General features: G+C 42.3%; 1 protein-coding gene across 1 annotated transcript in view; it reads left to right on the top strand.

Annotated features, from left to right (window-relative positions):
• The window catches only part of CTNNA3 (catenin alpha 3), a 928,050-nt gene that overhangs the window by 25,082 nt on the left and 880,503 nt on the right, over positions 1-22,465 (top strand). The window contains exon 3 of the mRNA XM_084634510.1: positions 2,549-2,741. Within this exon, the coding sequence (XP_084490636.1) occupies positions 2,549-2,741 (193 nt within the window). The remainder of the gene's footprint in view (positions 1-2,548; positions 2,742-22,465) is intronic.

Here is a 22,465-nt window from a genome sequence, read left to right as displayed (position 1 = left end):
TGGGAAATTGTTTAAATTACTGAAGGGGGAGGCAGGGCTGGGTCTAGGATTTTTGCTGTCCCAAGCGAAAAACATTTTTTGGCTGCCCCTGCTTTTTTTCATGCCCCCTGCCCCTGGCTCCGCCCCAACTCCGCCTGTTCCCCAAATCCCTGGCCCTGCCTCCTCCCCCGGGCATGCCGCATTTCCCCCCATTGCTTCCTGTGGTTCCTCCCCCCTGCAACCTCCTGCCCTAGCTCACCTCTGCTCCCCTGAACATGCTGCCGCTCTGCTTCTCCCCCTCCCTCTCGGGGGGGGGGGAGGCAGCGCGTTTAGGGGAGCAGGCTGAGCGAGGGTGGGGGTGGAGCGTAGGAAGTAACGGGGGGGAGGGGTAGAGGAACCGCTCCCTGCCCCAGCTTCACCTCCGCTCCACCACCACTGCTCAGCTTCTCCCTCCCTCCCTCCCTCCCAGACTTGCCCTGCAAAACAGCTGTTTCATGCGTGGCAAACCTGGGAGGGAGCGGGGAGAAGCAGAGTGGCGGAGGCGGAGCGGAGGTGAGCTGGGGTGGCGGGGGCACATTTCTAGGGGCAGCATGGCCGGCACCATGGCTGGCGCCGGAATGCCGCCTCTAGAAATGTGCTGCCCCAAGCACCTGCTTGTTTTGCTGGTGCCTAGAGCCGGCCCTGGGGGGAGGAGCTAAGGGCCAATCAGCTTCCATCTCCCCTTGCCTGCCTAGTCGGAGGCACAGAACCTATGCAGAAGGAGGGGCCAGTACCTACTTCCTGGGGATGTACTCTCCCCACCCTGCATCCGCCTTCCATACAGCTGTCCAATCAAGTTTCCTGTCCAGTGAGGCGGCTGGGTGGTGTTATCTTTATTATGCACCCTTTGACATATTTCATCATATCAAACAACAAGCACTATAGCGGCCTGAATTCCATGGCAAATGAGGAGTACTTGTGGCACCTTAGAAACTAACGAATTTATTTGGGCATAAGCTTTTGTGGGCTAAAGCCCACTTCATCAGATGCATGCAGTGGAAAATACAGTAGGCAGATATATATCCACTGCATGCATCTGATGAAGTGGGCTTTAGCCCACGAAAGCTTATGCTCAAATAAATTTGTTAGTCTCTAAGGTGCCACAAGTACTCGTTCTTTTTGCTGATACAGACTAACACGGCTACCATTCTAAAACCTGAATTCCATGAGTTTGCCTGTTGGAATAGGATATGTGTATGCTCCTTTTGCTCTACTTGTGCAATCATGTTGCCAATTCCCCAATGCACAAAGAAACAAGGTGATTGCAGGTGACTGGAATGGCATTTATTAAACATGAAGTAATTCTATACATATAAAATGTACTCCTTTAACTCAGAGATTAGAGTTGAACTTGAATTTTAAACTATACTAAAGACCTGCTGGCACAGCATAACAAACTAGAAGAATAATAAAGAATTCAAAACATCATTAATGAAAATTTCTTTTGATAGTTGTTAAATCGACAATACTTCCCAGGGCCGGCTCCAGGCACCAGCGTTCCAAGCAGGCGTTTGGGGCGGCAATCTGCAAGGGGCGGAGTCCGTGCGCCGTTAGGGCGTTTCTGCAGCAGCGGCAATTCTGCGGCAGCCTCTCTCTTCAGCTGCCTTAGGCAGCAAATCGGCGACAGCTTCTATCTCTTCCGCCGCTCAGGCAGTGGCGGCAATTCGGCGTGCTGCTTGTGGGGGTAGAGCTGGCCCTGATACTTCCCCTTTAAAAAAAAAAACTCTTTAAAATGCACTATTAGTGTGACAGCCTTTGCAATGCATCAGGAAATACTTTGTTAGAAAAATGTATGATGGAGTGTGGAGGTTGTGTTCAATAGATGAGGAATTTAGAGTGGGAAGCTACATAAAAATAGCTTGCTTATGCTCGTTAAAATGCATGATTTAAAAACAGTTTGGATGATTATGCTTTAACCTAAATTCCAAACAAACATTCTGCACATCTTAAATGATTTGCAAAAACATTGAATTCTTCTGGGCTAAATTCTGTCCCCTGATTCTGCCCCACATTAGGGGAAGAATTTGGAGAGATGGGTCTGCACCCATTGCATACTGGGGACACTCCTTCTGTCCCTGCTTGTGCGATGGTAGGGGGAGTAGCCAAAAGGGATTGTGGGAGCAATGGAAGTGAAACTGAGAGTTATGCTGTTACTGAGGATTTTGTAAATACACTTTTTAAATGTTTGTCATTATGACATTTTATAGGAAACAGCGTAAGAATTTTAGAGCAATGGTAATATGATGGGTCAGAGTGGCAACAATGGGATTCTACCTGCTTTGTTTTCAACCCTATGAAATGAAGGTAATATATCTGGGAGAATTTCAAAAGTCAGACACGGAGATGATAAAAAATTGTCCAGTCTGACAATATCTTGTTGGATGTGGCTCTGTTTTTGAAGTACCTGCAATTTTATTGCTCACTCCTAGGGGTGTCCATTATTTTATTGTTAATTTTAAATAACTAAAAGCAATATTAGTCTATTGGCTGCAGAATTTAAGACACTCATTTATTTATTTTTAAATTTTAGGTTACCACATTAGTGAATTGTCCACAAACCCCTTCTAATAAGAAAAAAGGATGTTCCAAAAGATCCCGTGTCCTCCTAGCTTCGGTGGAAAAAGCCACTTGGAATCTACTGGAGAAAGGGGAGAAAATTGCTAAGGAAGCCATTGTATTTAAAAAGGAACTTAATGCAGCACTTAATGATGTTCGTAAAGAGAGTAAGTACAGTACCCACTGTGGATAAACCAGGTGCCTTAAGGAATTCATTTATACATATAATTTTTGTTAGTGTGTCTATCTCTAAAACGCATTCACTGAAGTTTATTTAAAATACAAAGTATATCATTGTGGTGAAATAATGTCCTTGCTTCTTTGGTTTTGTTGTTCTGAGATGAGTTTAGCACTCACCAGGTTGAAGATTATCCAGTAGATGCTGTTTGTAGATACTGCAGAATCGAAGATGTCAATTTTAAAAAAAATCTAATCTTATATAAAAGGGTGAACGATTTCTACAAATTCTGTACTCAAAAACATGTTATATAGTTTAATAGAGATTCTGTAGTCTTAATGTGATGTCATTAGTCTTTAATACACTTAAGGTGAGAAGGGACCGTTGTGATCCTCTAGTCTGACCTCCTGCAGGTTGCAGGCTACAGAATCTCACCCACTCCTGAAATAGATTCCTTACTTCTGGCTGAGTCACTGAAGACCTCAAATAATGATTTAAAGGTTTCAAGTTACAGAGAATTCACCATTCATACTAATTTAAACCTGCAAGTGACTTGTGCCCCATACTGCGAACCATGAGAAGCTTACCATGAGGCGAAATGAGGTGGCCACCTCAGGTGCCAGATTGTAGGGGGGGCGCCATTAGGACCCAAAGTGTAGAAAATTGTGTCTGCTACTGGTGCATATGTATTCTCTCTGCTCTAGATGCACAGAGATGGAGTGCTGTGCTGGAGGAAGGAGGGCACAAGAGACATAGCAGGTAGGCAGGAGAAAAGGTGAGAGAGAATAAGAGAAAGCAGCAGGAGCTGCAGGGAGAGAGAGAGGAGGAAGAGCCTCTTGTGTACCTCTCTAGCACCCTTAGGAGCCTGGACAGATTAATACCAGCTTCTCAGGGAGCTTCCTGTTTCTTGCTGCTTCCCGTAACCCACCTGAGGAGAACAGGCAGTCAACTGAAGTAGTAGTAGCCATTTAGGCAGTTAAGAGGCTGATATCTTCCCTCACTCAGGCCCTGCTACCAGCCTGCTTATTTGTCCCCTTCAATTGAGTGTTGAGAGCCCCTATAGCTGGCACAGAACAGCAGTCACGAGTGAAAGAAGAAAACGCCCCTGTGGGGCAGCATCCAGAAAACAAAAGAAAGTAAAGGAAGCTTTTCTATCTAAGCAGGATGGAGCTCTCCTGAGATACATAGACACAAATGTTCAGGGTGAGCTTTCCGGCCCCCGTGAGGATGTGAGTGGTGAGGAGATGGCTGATCTTCCAGTTCATCAGAGTGCAAGTGACCTTGCAGCTACTGCAGCATCCATATCTCCATCTCAAATGGATGTAACCATGCACATTCCTGAAGAAAAGTGTAGATCAGAGAAGAGTGTGGTGGAAGTGCAAGAAACAGCTGCTGCTGAATTTAGTTCTTTAAGCCTAGATGATCCAGGTCTGTAGACCCACCTGAGCAGTAGCCTGAGGGACTTCCTTGTATTGCATGGGCCACAGCAAGTGAAAAACTTCATGTTCCCCCAAGACAATGAAAATAGAAGTTTCCATCCAGCACATTACTGGCGTGAAATCCCCAGTGGTGACAAAGTGGAGAGGCCATGGCTTACGTACTAAAAAACCCCAGAATGCTGCACACTGTTTTTGTTGCAAACTTTTCCAGTGTAATGTTCCAGCTACATTGGGTTCTACAGGAACAAAGGACTGGAAAAATGTGGCTAGAAATCTGGCATGCCATGAGAAGGCAGCAAATCACCAGAGAGCATTCCATAGGTGGAAAGAACTTGAGATGACACTGAGGTTAAAGGCCACCATAGATGATCAACATCAAGAGAAGATTGCATTAGAGTCTCTTTACTGGTAAAACGTTCTGAAAAGGCTCATTGCCATTGTGAGAATGCTTGCTACTCAAAACCTAGCACTGTGTGGCACTTCAGATCAGCTGTATGTGCCAAACAATGGGAACTTCCTTAAAATTGTGGTGGTGATGGCTGAGTTTGATGCTGTACTCCAGGATCATCTAAGAAGAGTCACCACCCAAGAAATGTACACACACCACTACCTTGGAAAAACAATTCAAAATGAGATAATACAGTTACTGGCAACAAAATTCAAACAGAAGATTGTGGCAGATCTGAAGTCAGAAAGATATTACTCTATTATTCTGGACTGCACGCCTGACGACAGCTGTATGGAACAAAAGACTTTAAATGGTGCATTTTGTAACAACAACAGAGCTTAATGAAAATGTCCCTGCAATAGTGACTGTCAAAGCCTAGAAAATGCTCTATTGACATTGATGATACTACAGGAGCTGGCATGACAAATGTGCTTCTTAAAAAGCTGGAAGATACAGGAATTGCGATAGCTGACATGAGAGGTCAGGTCTACAATAATGGTGCCAACATGAGAAAGGAAAGAACATAGGAATGCAGACACTGATGCGAGAGTTAAACCCTCGAGCTTTTTTTTGTCCCATGCAGTTCTCATTCATTGAACTTGGTGGTCAGTGATGCAGCATCAGCTTCTAGTGAGGCTGCTGAATTTTTTAACGTAATTCAAAGCATCTATGTATTTTTCTCTGCATCAACTCATCGATGGCAAATTTTGAAGCAACATCTGGGAACATCCTCTCTGGCACTGAAACCACTCAGTGCCACATGGTGGGAAAGTCGAGTGGAGGCAATAAACCCTATCAAACACCAAATTGGGAAGATAGATGATGCCATAGTTGCCATTATGGAGGATAATGCTATGACAGGAACTGATCATGGGAGAACAGTGGAAAAGGAAAATGGAATCACCAGAAACATACATAACTTCAAATTTCTGTGTGGCTTATGTTGTGGCATGACATGCTGTTTGAAATAAATGTTGTAAGCAAGAGTCTCCAAGGTGTTGACCTTGATCTATCTGGAGCAATGGAACAACTAGACAAAGCTATTTTCCCACCCGTTCAAGAATACAAGAGTCACCGAAGAAGAAGACATTTTGATTACGAGGCACGGGATAATCCCATAAGAGACCCCAAACAACAATTCAAAGTTGAATTCTTTAACCCGGTGCTAGATTGTGCAATACAGTCATTTGAAGAATGTTTCATGCAGCTCAAGGAACACAGCAGTATTTTTGGGATGTTGTATGATGTTCCAAAACTCCTCACTATACCTGAAGAAGACCTACACCAGCAATGCAGGGCACTAGAGACAGTGTTGAGACATGATGACATGCGCAATATTGATGCGAGTGATTTAGGTGATGAACTGAAAGCCCTTTCAAGATACATTTCAGCAGGATCAACTCCAAAGGCTGTTCTGGAATATATGTGCACAAATAAGATGACCACCCTCTTTCCAAATGCTTTTGTTGCTTTGCGCATACTTCTAACACTTCCTGTAACAACTTCAGCTTGGAGAAGCTGCGTTCTCCACTGGCAACTAATAAAAACACATCTATGCTCCACAATGACACAGGAGAGGCTGGTTGGCCTTGCAACCATCTCACTAGAGCAGGAGCTGGCCCAGACTGTGGACCTTCAGGAAGCAGTTCAAACTTTTGCAACCAAGAAGGCATGGAAAACACCACTTTGATTATTCAAACAGATAAAAATGCCAGTGTGTACTGTGCAGACAAGAAAAGTTACATTTGCTGTTCAGGTGTTTGAAAGTTAAGTGTTACTTAAAATTTTTGAACAAGGCATTTTAAGTTATTAGTTCTCCTTTATTGGGGTAGGTAGCAGAGCAGTACCATGAGAGGAGTAGAACAGGAAGAAGGCAGAACTGAGACCTTTCAAAGTTTTGGCCCAAGCGATGGGGCATAGGGGCGTCATTTGAGCTCCCCGCCTCAGGTGCCAAAATGTTGTGGGCTGGTCCTGCTGCAGAGGAAGGCAAAACTCACCCATGGTCTCTGCCAATGTGACCCAGGGGAAAATTCCTTCCCAACCCCAAATATGGCAATCCGTTAGACCCTGACGTTAGACCCATGTGGGCAAGACCCACCAGGCAGATACTACAGAGAATTCTTTTCCAGGTAGCTTGGAGCCTTCTCCATCTAGTGTCCTGTCTCTGGCCATTGGTGATTTTTGCTACTGGCAGTCACCGATGGGCCACATGCCATTGTAGGCAATTTCATCCATAACTTATCAAGCTGAGTCTTTAAGCCAGGTTTTTTTTTTTGGCCCCCCACTGCTCCCCTTGGAAGGCTGTTCCAGAATTTCACTCCTCTGTTGGTTAGAAACCTTCACCTAGTTTCGAGCTTAAATTAAATTTTATTTGCTCAAAACCAGTAATGTTGCCCCTTTTATTGACCACAGTCAGTTTGGGGCCTTAGGTGTATTCCAGATGGGAGCAGAAATTGGTGATAGCCAGGTATTTCTTTGATGCAGTTTTGTTTATTTACAAAGAATGTATGAAGTTCTGTGTCTCTGAATTAAAAGGAATCAAATAGCAAGAAACAGATTCTTTTGCTTGCAGCACCAAGGGCATATTTTTCAGCCTACACCTCTGACTCTAAAACCTCTCCACAGGTTTCTTCCAGGGTGAACACCATGCATTCAGCTGCTTCTTCCAGCTGTCTAGGTGTAGACTAGGCCAGAAACACAGACAGACTATTCGGTCGGTATTCATGCCCATGAGCAATGCAGTTAAATCAACATAATCCCGGATGTAGACCGTGCTATGTCGACGGGAGAATTCTCCATTGGCGTAGGTAGTGTCTTCACTGAAGGGCTACAGAGGCACAGCTGCGCTGTTTTAGTGGTTTTATGTGTAGACGTACCCGCAGTTTCTTCCAGATTTTTGTCTGTTCTGTATTCCTAGGCACCTGTATCTACACCCACCCACAACAATACTCAGCAAAAGCTTCAGGGCAGATTCTCATACTCCTTTTTGTTTCAGATAGGGGCTTATCCTTATAGTTACATTAACTGAAGAGTGAGTTCGCACCTATATTAACTCAACCCATAACAAGGTTTTACCCAACTGACACCATTCATTCATTCATTTTGTTGGCTGGGATTTTCAAAGGCACAGAGGGAATTGTGTGCCTAACAGCCATTTGTGCCTTGGAAAATCTCCTCTGCTATTTTTGTCACTAAGTGTTATACAACAAAACAATACTTGTTTAACTTGTGTCGCCTCTGTGAAAGTCATGCATATTCCACCTGTGGAGAATCCATCTATATAAATCTCTCAGGAACCAGTTGCACCTTTTTGTTTTGAAGGATCTGTTTCCTGTATTTGCTGTGCTGTCAGTCGTCTCTCCTCTCATTACCTTTCTTGATTCTATAATTAATTGAAATGAACATGTGATCTTACAGCTTGCTTAAAATAATGTAAGAGATGGTCATGCTTTGATCAGACTGAATCTGGTTAAATTAACAGAGATGAATGTAAGGAACCAATTTCTCATTATCTTATTTGGAAGAAAATAATTATATGGCTCACTCTGATGTTTGTGTATTCTTTTCTCTTGCTGCTAAAGAATGAGGATGTTTGCTTGGTGGGTTTGGGGTGGAAGGACTTCCCAGTCCCTTTCATGAGCCAGTATAGAAAAGCCTGACCAGTCAAACATTCCCTGAAAAGTTCAGGACTGGAAAGGGAGCTCTCGCTGCAGTCTTCTTCCCATTGGCTCTTCTGAGGTTTAGGATTCTGGTTTTTTTCTCTCTCTACCTGCTGAGGCTAGGGGAAGAGGTGTTAAGGGAAAATTATAGATTTAAGTGGATCCCATACAAAAATTGTCGGGTTTGCATAGTTTCTGACATAAAACCAAGTAAATCTTGACTGTTTCAGCTGAGGTGTTTTTAGTTTTTGCATTCATGTGCACTGAACCTCATGTCAATGCACTGTTGAGTTTAGCACCTCTCTAGTCACATACATCTGATTTTGTGTAATATTTAGGGTTGCTCACATTTAATTGGAAAATGGGTTATTTTTATGGTAAATAGATGAACAGAGTTCACTGAGGTCTGCGTACTCAGATGTTAGTTTTAGGTTGCATTGTGGAGTGAGACCAAGAAGAGTGATACAGAGCAGTCAGGAGCTCAACCATAACACTGAACATGTACATAAGATCAGACTGATAGACTCTCAGTGCAGTAGAGTTTTAACTCCCTAAAGGGTCATGTAGGTCCCACTAATGTGAAAAAAGATGGGCCAAATTCTATTCACTTGCAGAGGGGCAACTTAGTGATGTTATGTGTAAATAAAAGTAGTATTTGGCACATTTTTAAAAAGTAATTTGGAAGTCAGACAGTAACTTAGCATTGACCTCTTTAGAGAGAAAAATAAAAAGTTGTCATACAAGCTAATATTCTGTCCTTTGCTACATACTGAATAAAATTCTTCTGTGGGTTATCTCTCAGATAACCCCCACTAAATTCTGTAAGGTTGCATAGAGTATAAGTCATGGCAGAATAAGGTCCATTATTGATTGCAGCAATTCTCTAGCTCTACAGCATGTTTGGTTTTTTTTTTGTTTTAGTGTGCATGAATTTCTTAAAAGCCACTTTGATACCAGTGTCTCTCCATTCCAGTTAGCTGTTCTGCTAATTTGCGTATTTAATTTTTAGAGAGAACATTTCACAAGCTATTCTATTCCACTTTACATATTTTTCAAATATATGTTAAAGGTAATTTATATAGCCATTGAACTTATGATCTAAACAGTCCTGTAGACAGACATAATTACCAAACGTATCAGTGGCACACCATGCTTATTGCAATAGCCATACAGCTGGCAATTTACAAACAAGCTATATAAAAGCAGAAAGAAATAGGTCTAGTTAAAACAGTCTTAACATACCCTAAGACATTCCCCTCCAGGATATGTCTACAGTGCAGTCCAACGTGTGACTGTAGCATCAGTAGATGTACCTATCTTAGCTTCACCCAATGCTATCATGGCTAAAAATAGCAGTGTAGAAGTGGTGGCATGAGCTTCAGAACAGGCTGTGCAGATATTCTGTGAACGCTAAGTACACATGCACCTTGGTAGCCCATGCCAAAACCTCGGCTGCTGCATCTACACTGCTAGTTTTAGTCATGCTAGCATGGGTGAAGCTAGCGTAGGCATGTCTACCTGTGCTGCAATCACTCCTCGGACTGCAGTGTGGACATACCCTGAATGTGCTAAGCTTCAAGCTTTGGGATACTTTACCTCTGGAATAACAATTTTTTATTCCCAAAAAGTCATCTTTGACCTTTTCTGAGGAGCCATGGGCTCCAATTCAGAAAAGCTCATAAACACCCTAGGTGAAATCCTGACTTGTTGAAATTAAGGGGAGTTTTGCCATTGATTTCAACAAAGCCCGGGTTTCACCCATTTTGTTCAGTGGGACTTAAGTGTATGTTGAACTATAAGCATGTGCTTAAGTGTTTGCCCTTGAATAGGGATGCTTTCCTGAATCAGGGCCTAAATCTTTTAGATGAAAATTTAAAAATCAGTCTTATCTGCTCTTTGTGGACATGAAAGACTAGGAATAGGGGATTTGCCTTGTTATGCTTGGCCAATACTTTCCAAGCCTCCACTATGCAGAGTAGCGGTCACTGGTTACTTGCCTCCTTCTACTCGAGGAATGGCTGCATTTCAGAACTTGTGAGGAATGTTTATGAACTTTTGGCTTGAAAGGATGAATGTCAGATATTATTAACTGTCACACATACTCAGCTGAGGCCCCCCCCCTTTTTTTTAAATCACTCATTATGGAGCACTCTTAAAATTTTAGTCCATCAAGTCCAGTCATGTGACACAAGATAAGAAAACATAGTTTTATTGACTTTTATACAAAGATAATATAGAAATATTTCAGACTTTGAATTTATTTATTGACTCTGAGCCAAGACCAGAGATGACTACAAAATAAATACATAAAGTAGATTACCTCATACATTTTAAAAGAAAGTTAATTCAATGTTATCGTCTATCATTATACAATGGCAAATTAAGTGCTCACAGGCAATTTTCCTCCAAGGATTTGTTGAACTGTTCAAGTTAATATTAAGGAGCCGAACTACAGTACAATATGTGCCAGTTTGTTAACATTGCAAACATTTTTAGTTCTTTGCAGCTGTATATTGGGTTTAACTTGTAGTATGCCACTTAAATCATAACTTCATTGCCTATTATTCATGTCACATTTTGCTGCTGTTAGATGTCTTATGTTATTTACTTTAGTGACTTTGGAAGATGTACATCATAAATCCTGATAAGCTATGTAGGTGGGGGCACATCATGTATGTCACAGCATACACTTTTTAATTTTCTCTGGGCATCATTTTTTATGGTAACAGCCAAGTAATTTATTTGTGTGCCTTTTCATAAATTATAAGGTGTCTGCAACTAGCTTCAGTTTCTATTTGGTGATCATACTGGAATTTTAAAATTATCTGGATAACTTGGATTTGGACTGAGCTAATTTATCTGTCCCTTGTTTGCAGACCAACAGCAAGAAGGTACAAATACAGTCTCTCATCTGCTTGCATTTCAGCTGATGTCACTCAATAAGGTTCTGTAAGTGCTGAGGAATTTGTGAATTGTGACACATGAGTCTGATCCTGGTTTCTTTTGACTGACGAAGACCAGCATAGAGGTGCTGGATTCACCTTTGGAGTTCATTAATGCTTCAAGGGTCATTCTTAGAGAAGTGATAGGCTTATTCTCAAGATGATGCTTGCTCCTGTTACTGCCCTGTCTCTAGTCTTCCTTTCTTGGGGAGTGAGAAGATTTGGAAGGTTGTATTTCCATTTTACCTGATTCATCTGGTGCTACTCAATGACTAACCTAGTATCTATAGAGGCTGAGGCGCGATGTGTTCTTGCTGATTGGTCCCATTGACATGATGATCAATTGCATTTTGCCATTTATTTCAAGGGAGCAAGGGTATTACTTTTTATTTTTGGAGTGGAAGAAACCATCAGAAGAAAGGCCACAGATTATAAAATCTCTTTATTGAGGGACTATCTGCAATTTGTTACTCACCTTCTTTGGCTACCTGGACAGTAGAAACAGATAATGGCTACTGCTTTTGGCCACAATGAAACTGCATGAATAGGTTTAAGATTAAGCTTGAGATTTATGGACCTGTAGTTGATCACTTCACCAAGACATTCTCCAACTTTCATGAGTAAACTGCTTTTTGAGAGAGTTGCTTCTAAAGAACAACATTTTCCCCAAAATACCCCACATTTCCTACTTTTGGATTTCAAATGTTTTGTTTTATGAATCACAAGAAATGGTTTAGTAGGCTAGTAGTGGTCTATGGACTGGTCTGAGTTCCCCTGGTTTAACAGCTGCCATAAAGAACTGCAGTGTTGTTGTTTTTTGGAGGAAGTCTGTTAAAAGACACTCCTGTAAAATACATTTTAAAATAATGTGTATCTCCTATAGCCAAATGCAAGCACTTTAAACATGAGCCTCATCACAAGATTTCAAATATTCCACATTACAAACAGCATCTTCTGACTCATACAGGATTTTGTGAGTCTATTATTGTTCAAGAAAAAAACTGACTTGCATACGTTGAACTACTCCTTTTTTTTTCTTTAACAATTTAGATTGTAAGTATCAAACTACAGTTTGAATTTAAACTCGGTTTGAGCTGATATTTAATTATTTTTAAAATAGAATTATCACTAGGATAATGACTCTTGTGGATGTGTGATAATTTTTTTCCGAACAGAGCTGTTCAGCCCTAGCTAAAATGTTTGGTATTTCTTGCTATTACTTACAGACTATATATGGTCTGAAAGACAACAGCTGTTGCCTACGTTATTTCCATCTATTGCCATGTTGATGACGAATGCGTTTAGCTGCTATCATGTCACAAGTGGGTTCTTAGATAAGCTTTGTCATAAATAACATAATCGCTTAGAAATAACTATAGCATACTTCTATCACTGTTTGAAAAGAAATGAGAAAATCTGGATCTGACATTTTGAATTTTCCTACACAATGTGTCTTATCAAAGAAAATACACAAGGAAACAATTTCACTGTACTTAAAAAGAAAAGGAGTACTTGTTGCACCTTAGAGACTAACAAATTTATTTGAGCATAAGCTTTCATGAGCTACAGCTCACTTCATCGATGAGGTGAGCTGTAGCTCAATAAAGCTTATGCACAAATAAATTTGTTAGTCTCTAAGGTGCCACAAGTACTCCTTTTCTTTTTTGCGAATACAGACTAACACGGCTGCTACTCTGAAAACCATACTTAAAGGCATTTCAAAGAAATTACTCATTGTTATAGGAAATACTGGAGATGATCTCATAAAGAAATTTGCTTAAAGGAATGGGACAGTGGCTTATGATTTATACTATACTCTTATTCCCCCCAAACCCTCCAAAATAAGACAGAGCTTAGGCCCCCTGCTCCTGCAATGAGATCTGCACTAGTGGACCCTGAACTCATATGAAGCCCGACTCAGGTCAGAATTCACAGGGCATAAATGTAGCTTAAAGCCACCTCTGTTCTTCCCTCCTTTCATACAGCCAAGGCCTGATCCAAAGTCCATAGGAGTCAATGGAAAAAAAGATGCCAGTGACTCTAGTGGACATTGGATCAGGTATGTAATGAAGAACTTGGCTCAGGAGGTGTCAGTAGGGTGTAAGTGACTGTTCTGATAACACATTAGGCAACCAGCAGTTTGCAGAGTGGAGGTGGAGATTTCTAGTGTGAAGGATTTAAATAATTGCCATGCAACAGAACAAGCAGGTGTCTGAACAGGGCTGGAAAGCATGAGTGGCAGCAGACATTTGGTGTATACATCCTTTTAACCTCTACATGTAGCTGCTGTGGGAAACTAAGACACCATGGTATCAAATGCCAGTAATATGCAGAGGAGCCCCATCCTTTTCCCTTTGCACCATTGTCTAACTGGCTGAACCTGAAATGTGGGCAAGTAGAACATGTTTGTGGGAAGAGAAAACACTTTGAAGATCTAGCAACTAGTATCTCACCCTCCATCAAAGGCCTCAGATTGTCACACTGGAGTGGAGCATAGGTGTATTGTTAGACACCTTGCTGCTGTTGGACACACAGAATGAGAGTAGCGAACATGCTTTCCTCCATCCAAAATTAGCCAGAAGACTATATTAGATATGGAACTGCCCACAGTGATGCCTTTGTAATCTCTAGGTTGGACTACCACACTTCACTATGCCTACAGATGTAAAAATATAAAATAAAATAGCTTCATTTAGTACAGATGGCAGCAATCCGCCTACCTGAAAGACCAGCTGTAAAAAGCCCATCAGCCAGATGCTTTGCTCATTACACTGTCTTCTCAGGGAATACCAGGACAAATTCAAGATCTTGGTGCTAATCTTCAAAGACTTCCATGTAACTGGCCCTGCTTACCTCAGCGGGCAACTCTCTCATTGAGACGATGAGGTCCTTTGACAACTATGTTCCCCAAGAACTATAAAGCTGTCCACATCAAGTATGAAATTCATGAGTGGGTGACAGTACTTCCTTGGCAACCGGACCAAAGGTTTGGAACTCCTTGTGGGTGGAGAGAAGAATAACTACAGATTCACTGCCTTCAACTTCGCTTCCCCACAGCTGCACTTAAAAATAGGATGTGACCCAAAGAAAAGAGAAAGCAAAAGGGGTGTGTTATGGGGTGACTGGCCCTTAAGTGAGAGCTGATGCCATTACACCTGACCTTAATTACCTGTTTGATTAAAAGGAGGGCACTGGAGCTTGATCAGGGGCTGAAGGCCTTCTAGAAAGCTGCGTAGCTCCTAAAAGAAGCAGTTTAGTAAACCTTCAAGGAGCCAGCCTGAAAGTTAGGGAGGAAAAGGGTTCTGAGTATCCTTATGGCTCTAAAGGGACGATGGATGAGGCTTATGTTTTGGTTCTGGACAATTTAAGATACCAGAGGGAAGAGGGACTGTTGCCTGGAGAGAGACTGTGTCTGTCCCACTGGGAAGATGGGAACAGACAGTTTTATAATTACTATGTGCTAATAAACTAGTCCTGAGAAGGGGTTTATTATGTGACTCTGTCCCTGGTTGTATGTTAAAATGCCTGGGGAGAAAGGAAACAGAGGACAGGTGCTGCTGAGCTAACAAGGACCAGTCAGGGGTGCTGCAGAGCAGACCTATACATCTACAGGAAGAGAGAGGAGAGAAATAGTAGGAACAGATGGAGGAGAAAGAGAAGGAAATAGGTTAAAACAACTAAGAAAACCCCCTCTAGTCTTGACTGACTTGCCTGAAGCAGGAAGGAGTATTAGATCACTACCCTAATGTGATCTCTTGGGAAGCAGTCAGACATTGTTGTGCACTGTTATAGGAAGACAGACAGACAGAGTGCTGCTTGCCATTGGCTAACAGCCAGCCCGTGGCAAGCGGATCTGTCAGTTATCTGTGAATTGCAAAATGTGGTAGACTCATGGTTGCTTTGTTTCCTGGGGCATTCCATGTTGCTCTTTTGATATCCTTACTCGAGGGTAGGGACTAGTAAGGGTGCTACTACTACTTGTGGCTGGACTGTGTTTTTACCACTAGTTGTTCTGTTACTGATCCATGTAATGTAAGTTCACACATACGAGTACACGCAGCTTGGTATTGTCATCCTTCTCTCTGTGCTGGCAACCATTCCACTGTTTCTCATTGTTGGTGACAATTGGAAGCAGTGAGAAATGACAGCTGCTCCATCTTTATGGCATATTATGGTGAAGCAGGAGGGAGGTGATATTGTGTGGTGCTGTTGGCTGCTTGTTGCATTTTAGGACAGTTTTTAACACTCTGTGTGTGTGTGTGGTGTTCTTCCTACCACTTGTATTACTTGCTCATATCTCCCTTCTTTGCCTCACATACCTTCTTTTTCTGGCTCCTCTTCCATTCTATACCCATTCCTCTTGGCCCTCCCAATCTAGGTCTAGTAACTCTCCCTTTGAACTATTCCTGGATGCCTCTAGGATGCTGGTTACACCACTTAAGCTATTGTAACATATTTTAGGTGCGTTTGAACTTGCCTGCACTCATACATTCACTGTCATGTCAGTGGTTTGATTCAATATGAATAAAAGTCCATGTGGCTTGTGATGCTGGCAGACCAGGTGCCAGTTCTTGCCCAGGCTGTAAGCATCAGCTGAGCACTGACAAATTCATAGCTGGAAACCAAACCAGTTCACCTGTGTTAGTATTGTTCAAGATAGGTGTTAGACTCGCATGGATGTGTTAAAGTGATTAGTCTCTATAAAATGCTTGTCAGTTGCTGCATGCATTAATCTTATTTGTAACGGCTGTATCCTTGCTATAAGGTAATATGTAAGGTTTACTTTATAACTGTAAAAATGCCTGTTCTGAAACTGTCAGCCCTGGCTGAAAGAATGCTTCCCCCATCCATCAAGAAAGATTATCAAAATTAAGTGGGCCATCATGAAACAATATGATACAAAGATAGGGTGACCAGATGAAACCAACAAAATATTGGGACACATGGGGGAAGCAAAAAAAAACAAAAAAAAGAAGTGGCCGGAGCCAAGTTGCTGAAGCAAAAACAAAACCAAACCTGCTGGAGTGGCCAAAGCCACAATATTGGGACAAATGGCGTCCCGACTGTGCATTGGTCGGGACGTGGGACAAAGAACTAAAAATCGGGACCTTCCCCATTTTATCGGGACGTCTGGTCACCCTATACAAAGATTGTGTTGATGGTCCTCTTACACCAGGGGCGGGCAAACTTTTTGGCCTGAGGGCCACATCAGGTTTTGTAAATTTGTATGGAGGGCCGGTTAGGGGAGGCTGTGTCTACCTAAACAGCCAGGCGTGGCCTGGTCCTCACCCCCCTATCCCCCGCTTCTCGCCCCCTGAGGCCCTCCCTGGGACTCCTGCCCCATCCAACCCTCCCACTCCCTGTCCCCTGACTGCCCCAGAACCCCTGCCCCTGACTTCCCCCTGCTGCCCCATCCAACCCTTCCTCTCATTCCTGACTCCCCCCCCCTCCTTCCCCCCCCCCACCGGGAGCCCTGCCACATCCAACCACCCCTTCTCCCTACGTCAGCTCATTCAGACACTGACAACTCCATAACTCATTCCCTGACCCACTCAATCACCACTTACCGCCACTCAGTCATTAATCCACTGACTCACCATTCCTCCTTGGCTAATCATACATCCGCTTCCACCAAACACAATTATTTCCCCCTTTCCAACCAATTATTTTCTCTCTCTCTCCCACTTTCTTCCCTACATCAATTTTTTTCTCTCCCCTTTATCTTTTCCCTAAATTCTGTTGTGCTCCACCAAACCTATTAGCTCTCAATAACAGCTTTTCAAAGAGGTGTGGGAGACGCATGTCACTGCCTGGTGTGGGAGGTGTAAGTCACTGCAAAACCAGACCCAATGTACTGACTTCCCTCTCCTTTATATCAGTGTAATATTTAACAGAGCATTTATACATTACTTAAATATAATGGGCCAGATTCACAGCTACTCTTCGGCTGCTTTGGTAACATAAAGCAGCTGTAAACCTAATTTAACCCACGAGTTAAGCTGAGTTTATGGCTGCTTTGTCTTGCTAGAGTGGCATATCGGTGAATCTGGTCCATTGCCATCCTCACAACTAAATGTATAACAAGTAATTATACAGCATACTATTTTTCCCCATGACATAAACACTTCAAACATTTTTTTTTAAAGTCCCTGAATGTATGTTCATTTCTGTTAGTTATTTGCACCCACACTTGGGGATGAATCCTTGGAGACCCAGGTGGGTAGCTGTTTAAAATTCAAACCTTATATTTTAATTGGACCATAAATCTGTATTGTTATACTTTACAATTGTATTAAAATGCTGCATGTACTAGTTTCCTGCATTTGTGCAAATGTGTTAAACTATGACTGTTGTAATGGCATGAATTAACATAGTGTACACATTATGAACACATAAAGATGTAATGTTAACTTGTATTTTACCTCCTGAAAGAGATAATGTCAAACTTAATATATTCAACATCAGTAATTGGCAAGGTGAATGGGCAGCAGTTAAATAGAATGAAAATAAAATGGAGACAGTATGACAGATTATTCATTTAAACTATTCATTCTCAGAATTTCAAAAGGTTTTTTCTATCTGAAATCATAAGAGAAATGAAATGAGAAGGGTTTAGTTTACAGTGCACTTGGATTTTAATGCATAGTATTTCCTTATGAATTCACCTTGAGTTTCTAGAGTTATTGTACTAAAACATCATAAAAAAACTATTAGGGTTTAACTATTATCATCCACATTTTGCAGCAATCAGTTCTAATGAATGTATCTATAAATGTGTATGTGAACAGGTTTTCTGCCTCTTCCTTTTTTCTGATCATTGGTCAAGATCTGATGCTTGGAAACAATTACCAGTCCAGAAAGCATTACTACTGGTCTGGAGAGGTGTTTCTATCCCTTACAGATTATGAGAAGCAGACATTTAAAAATCAGTCAGTCATTCTGACTTTTATTCCCACGTGATTTTCTGACTTGATTTGCACAGCTGTGATACAGTATTTCACCAACTGGTAGAAGTACAGATTTACAGTAGAACCTTAGTTGCGAACACCTTGGGAAAGGAGGTTGTTCATAACTCTGAACAAAACATTATGGTGGTTCTTTCAAAAGTTTACACTGAACATTGACTTGATACAGCTTTGAAGTATATGTATATTGTATCACATTTAAAATAGGCAGAGTTAACACAGAAACCACTGACATGTGATACACACATTCAGAGAAGAGAAAAACAGTGTTTGTGAATCAGGTTTTGGTATATTTACTGGTATTTTTACTAATGCAGAAGAAAAATGCTGCTTTCCCTTTATATATTTTTTTCATAGTTTAGGTTTAACACAGTACTGTACTGTATTTGCTCTTTTTTTGTTTGTTTCTGCTGCTGCCTGATTGCATACTTCCAGTTCCAAATGAGGTGTGTGGTTAACTGGTTAGTTCATAATTCTGGTGTTTGTAACTCTGAGGCTCTACTGTAATTCTTTATACCATCTGAAAATACGGTACCCCTGGATGTTTTGCTCTAGTAATTCTTGAGGTTGCAGATACCAAAACCACATCAGAAATTAGTGTGATTTTAAAAAAAATTTGAATAAGTATGTTAAATATGTAACTGGAGAACAGTGAGAACACATTTTTAAAATGAGACAAATTTCTATACAGATAGAAAGATTTTAGTTCAGTACATAGGGCTGAATTTCATGCTGAACTGAATTTCATGCTAGAATTAAAATTTCACTAAACTGAATTAACTGTAAATAGGGCCCTATCAAATTCACAACCATGAAAAATGCATCACAGACTGTGGAAATCGGGTCTTGTGTGCTTTTCATAGACTGTTAGGGTTGGAAGAGACCTCAGGAGGTCATCTTGTCCAATCCCCTTCTCAAAGCAGGACCAACACCCACTAAGCCATCCTACACTACACTGATTTCATGGGGGAGACCAGTGTTTCTCAAATTGGGGGTCCTGACCCAAAAGGGAATTACAGGGGGGTTGCAAGGTTATTTTAGGGGGCTCATGGTATTGCCACCCTTACTTCTGCTCTGCCTTCAGAGCTGGGTGGCTGGAGAGTGGTAGTGGTTGGCTGAGCGCCCAGCTCTGAAGGGAATACCCCACCAGCAGGCTGGCAATACCATCCTTTCTTCTGCACTGCTGCTGGTGGTGGCTCTACCTTTAGAGCTGGGCTCCCGGCCTGCAGCCACTGCTGACCAGCTACCCAGCTCTAAAGGCAGCCTCCTCCTGCAGCAGTGCCAGGGCCAGACATTGGGGGGGGGGGAAGCCCTAGGACCCAGAGTGTAGAAAATTGTGTCTGCTACTGGTGCATATGTATTCTCTCTGCTCTAGATGCACAGAGATGGTGGAGTGCTGTGCTGGAGGAAGGAGGGCACAAGAGACATAGCAGGCAGGCAGGAGAAAAGGTGAGAGAGAATAAGAGAAAGCAGCAGGAGCTGCAGGGAGAGAGAGGAGGAAGAGCCTCTTGTGTACCTCTCTAGCACCCTTAGGAGCCTGGACAGATTAATACCAGCTTCTCAGGGAGCTTCCTGTTTCCTGCTGCTTCCCTGAACCCACTTGAGGAGAACAGGCAGTCAACTGAAGTAGTAGTAGCCAGTTAGGCCCTTAAGAGGCTGATATCTTCCCTCACTCAGGCCCTGCTACCAGCCTGCTTATTTGTCCCCTTCAATTGAGTGTTGAGAGCCCCTATAGCTGGCACAGAACAGCAGTCACGAGTGAAAGAAGAAAACGCCCCTCTGGGGCAGCATTCAGAAAAAGAAAGAAAGTAAAGGAAGCTTTTCTATCTAAGCAGGATGGAGCTCTCCTGAGATACATAGACACAAATGTTCAGGGTGAGCTTTCCGGCCCCCGTGAGGATGTGAGTGGTGAGGAGATGGCTGATCTTCTAGTTCGTCAGAGTGCAGGTGACCTTGCAGCTACTGCAGCATCCATATCTCCATCTCAAATGGATGTAACCATGCACATTCCTGAAGAAAAGTGTAGATCAGAGAAGAGTGTGGTGGAAGTGCAAGAAACAGCTGCTGCTGAATTTAGTTCCTTAAGCCTAGATGATCCAGGTCTGTGGACCCACTTGAGTAGTAGCCTGAGGGACTTCCTTGTATTGCATGGGCCACAGCAAGTGAAAAACTTCATGTTCCCCCAAGACAATGAAAATAGAAGTTTCCATCCAGCACATTACTGGCGTGAAATCCCCAGTGGTGATAAAGTGAAGAGGCCATGGCTTACATACTAAAAAACCCCAGAATGCTGCACACTGTTTTTGTTGCAAACTTTTCCAGTGTAAAGTTCCAGCTACATTGGGTTCTTCAGGAACAAAGGACTGGAAAAATGTGGCTAGAAATCTGGCATGCCATGAGAAGGCAGCAAATCACCAGAGAGCATTCCATAGGTGGAAAGAACTTGAGATGACACTAAGGTTAAAGGCCACCATAGATTATCAGCATCAAGAGAAGATTGCATCAGAGTCTCTTTACTGGTAAAACGTTCTGAAAAGGCTCATTGCCATTGTGAGAATGCTTGCTACCCAAAACCTAGCACTGTGTGGCACTTAGATCAGCTGTATGTGCCAAACAATGGGAACTTCCTTAAAATTGTGGTGGTGATGGCTGAGTTTGATGCTGTACTCCAGGATCATCTAAGAAGAGTCACCACCCAAGAAATGTACATACACCACTACCTTGGAAAAACAATTCAAAATGAGATAATACAGTTACTGACATGAGCCATATGGAACAAATGACTTTAATGGTGCATTTTGTAACAACAACAGAACCTAGTGAAAATGTCTGTCAAGGTTCCTCCCCCACTCTGAACTCTAGGGTACAGATGTGGGGACCTGCATGAAAAACCTCCTAAGCTTATCTTTCCCAGCTTAGGTCAAAACTTCCCCAAGGTACCAAATATTCCACCCGTTGTCCTTGGATTGGCCGCTACCACCACCAAACTAATACTGGTTACTGGGGAAGAGCTGTTTGGACGCGTCTTTCCCCCCAAAATACTTCCCAAAACCTTGCACCCCACTTCCTGGACAAGATTTGGTAAAAAACCTCACCAATTTGCCTAGGTGACTACAGACCCAGACCCTTGGATCTTAAGAACAATGAACAATCCTCCCAACACTTGCACCCCCCCCTTTCCTGGGAAATGTTGGATAAAAAGCCTCACCAATTTGCATAGGTGACCACAGACCCAAACCCTTGGATCTGAGAACAATGAAAAAGCATTCAGTTTCTTACAAGAAGAATTTTAATAAAAATAGAAGTAAATAGAAATAAAGAAATCCCCCCTGTAAAATCAGGATGGTAGATATCTTACAGGGTAATTAGATTCAAAAACATAGAGAACCCCTCTAGGGAAAACCTGAAGGTACAAAAAAGATACACAGACAGAAATAGTTATTCTATTCAGCACAATTCTTTTCTCAGCCATTTAAAGAAATCATAATCTAACACATACCTAGCTAGATTACTTACTAAAAGTTCTAAGACTCCATTCCTGGTCTATCCCCGGCAGAAACCCAGCATACAGACAGACACACAGACCCTTTGTTTCCCTTCCTCCTCCCAGCTTTTGAAAGTATCTTGTCTCCTCATTGGTCATTTTGGTGAGGTGCCAGCGAGGTTACCTTTAGCTTCTTAACCCTTTACAGGTGAGAGGAGCTTTCCCCTGGCCAGGAGGGATTTCAAAGGGGTTTACCCTTCCCTTTATATTTATGACAATGTCCCTTCAGTGGTGACTGTCAGAAAGCATTCTCTAGAATTTATTGACATTGATGATACCTCAGGAGCTGGTATGACAAATGTGCTTTTTAAAAAGCTGGAAGATACGGGAATTGTGATAGCTGACATGAGAGGTCAGGGCTACAATAATGGTGCCAACATGAGAGGAAAGAACAGAGGAGTGCAAATACGGATCTGAGAGTTAAACCCTCAATATTTTTTGTCCCAGGTAGTTCTCATTCATTGAACTTGGTGGTTAGTGATGCAGCATCTGCTTTTAGTGAGGCTGCTGAACTTTTTAACGTAATTCAAAGCATCTATGTATTTTTTCTCTGCATCAACTCATCGATGGCAAATTTTGAAGCAACATCTGGGAACACCCTCTCTGACACTGAAACCACTGAGTGCCAGACTGTGGAAAAGTTGAGTGGAGGTGATAAAGCCTATCAAACACGAAATTGGGAAGATAGATGATGCCATAGTTGCCATTATGGAGGA

Source organism: Lepidochelys olivacea, assembly GCF_965140295.1.
Source record: "Lepidochelys olivacea isolate rLepOli2 genome assembly, chromosome: 7".
NCBI lineage: Eukaryota > Metazoa > Chordata > Testudines > Cheloniidae > Lepidochelys > Lepidochelys olivacea.
This window is presented reverse-complemented; position numbering and strand designations above follow the sequence as displayed.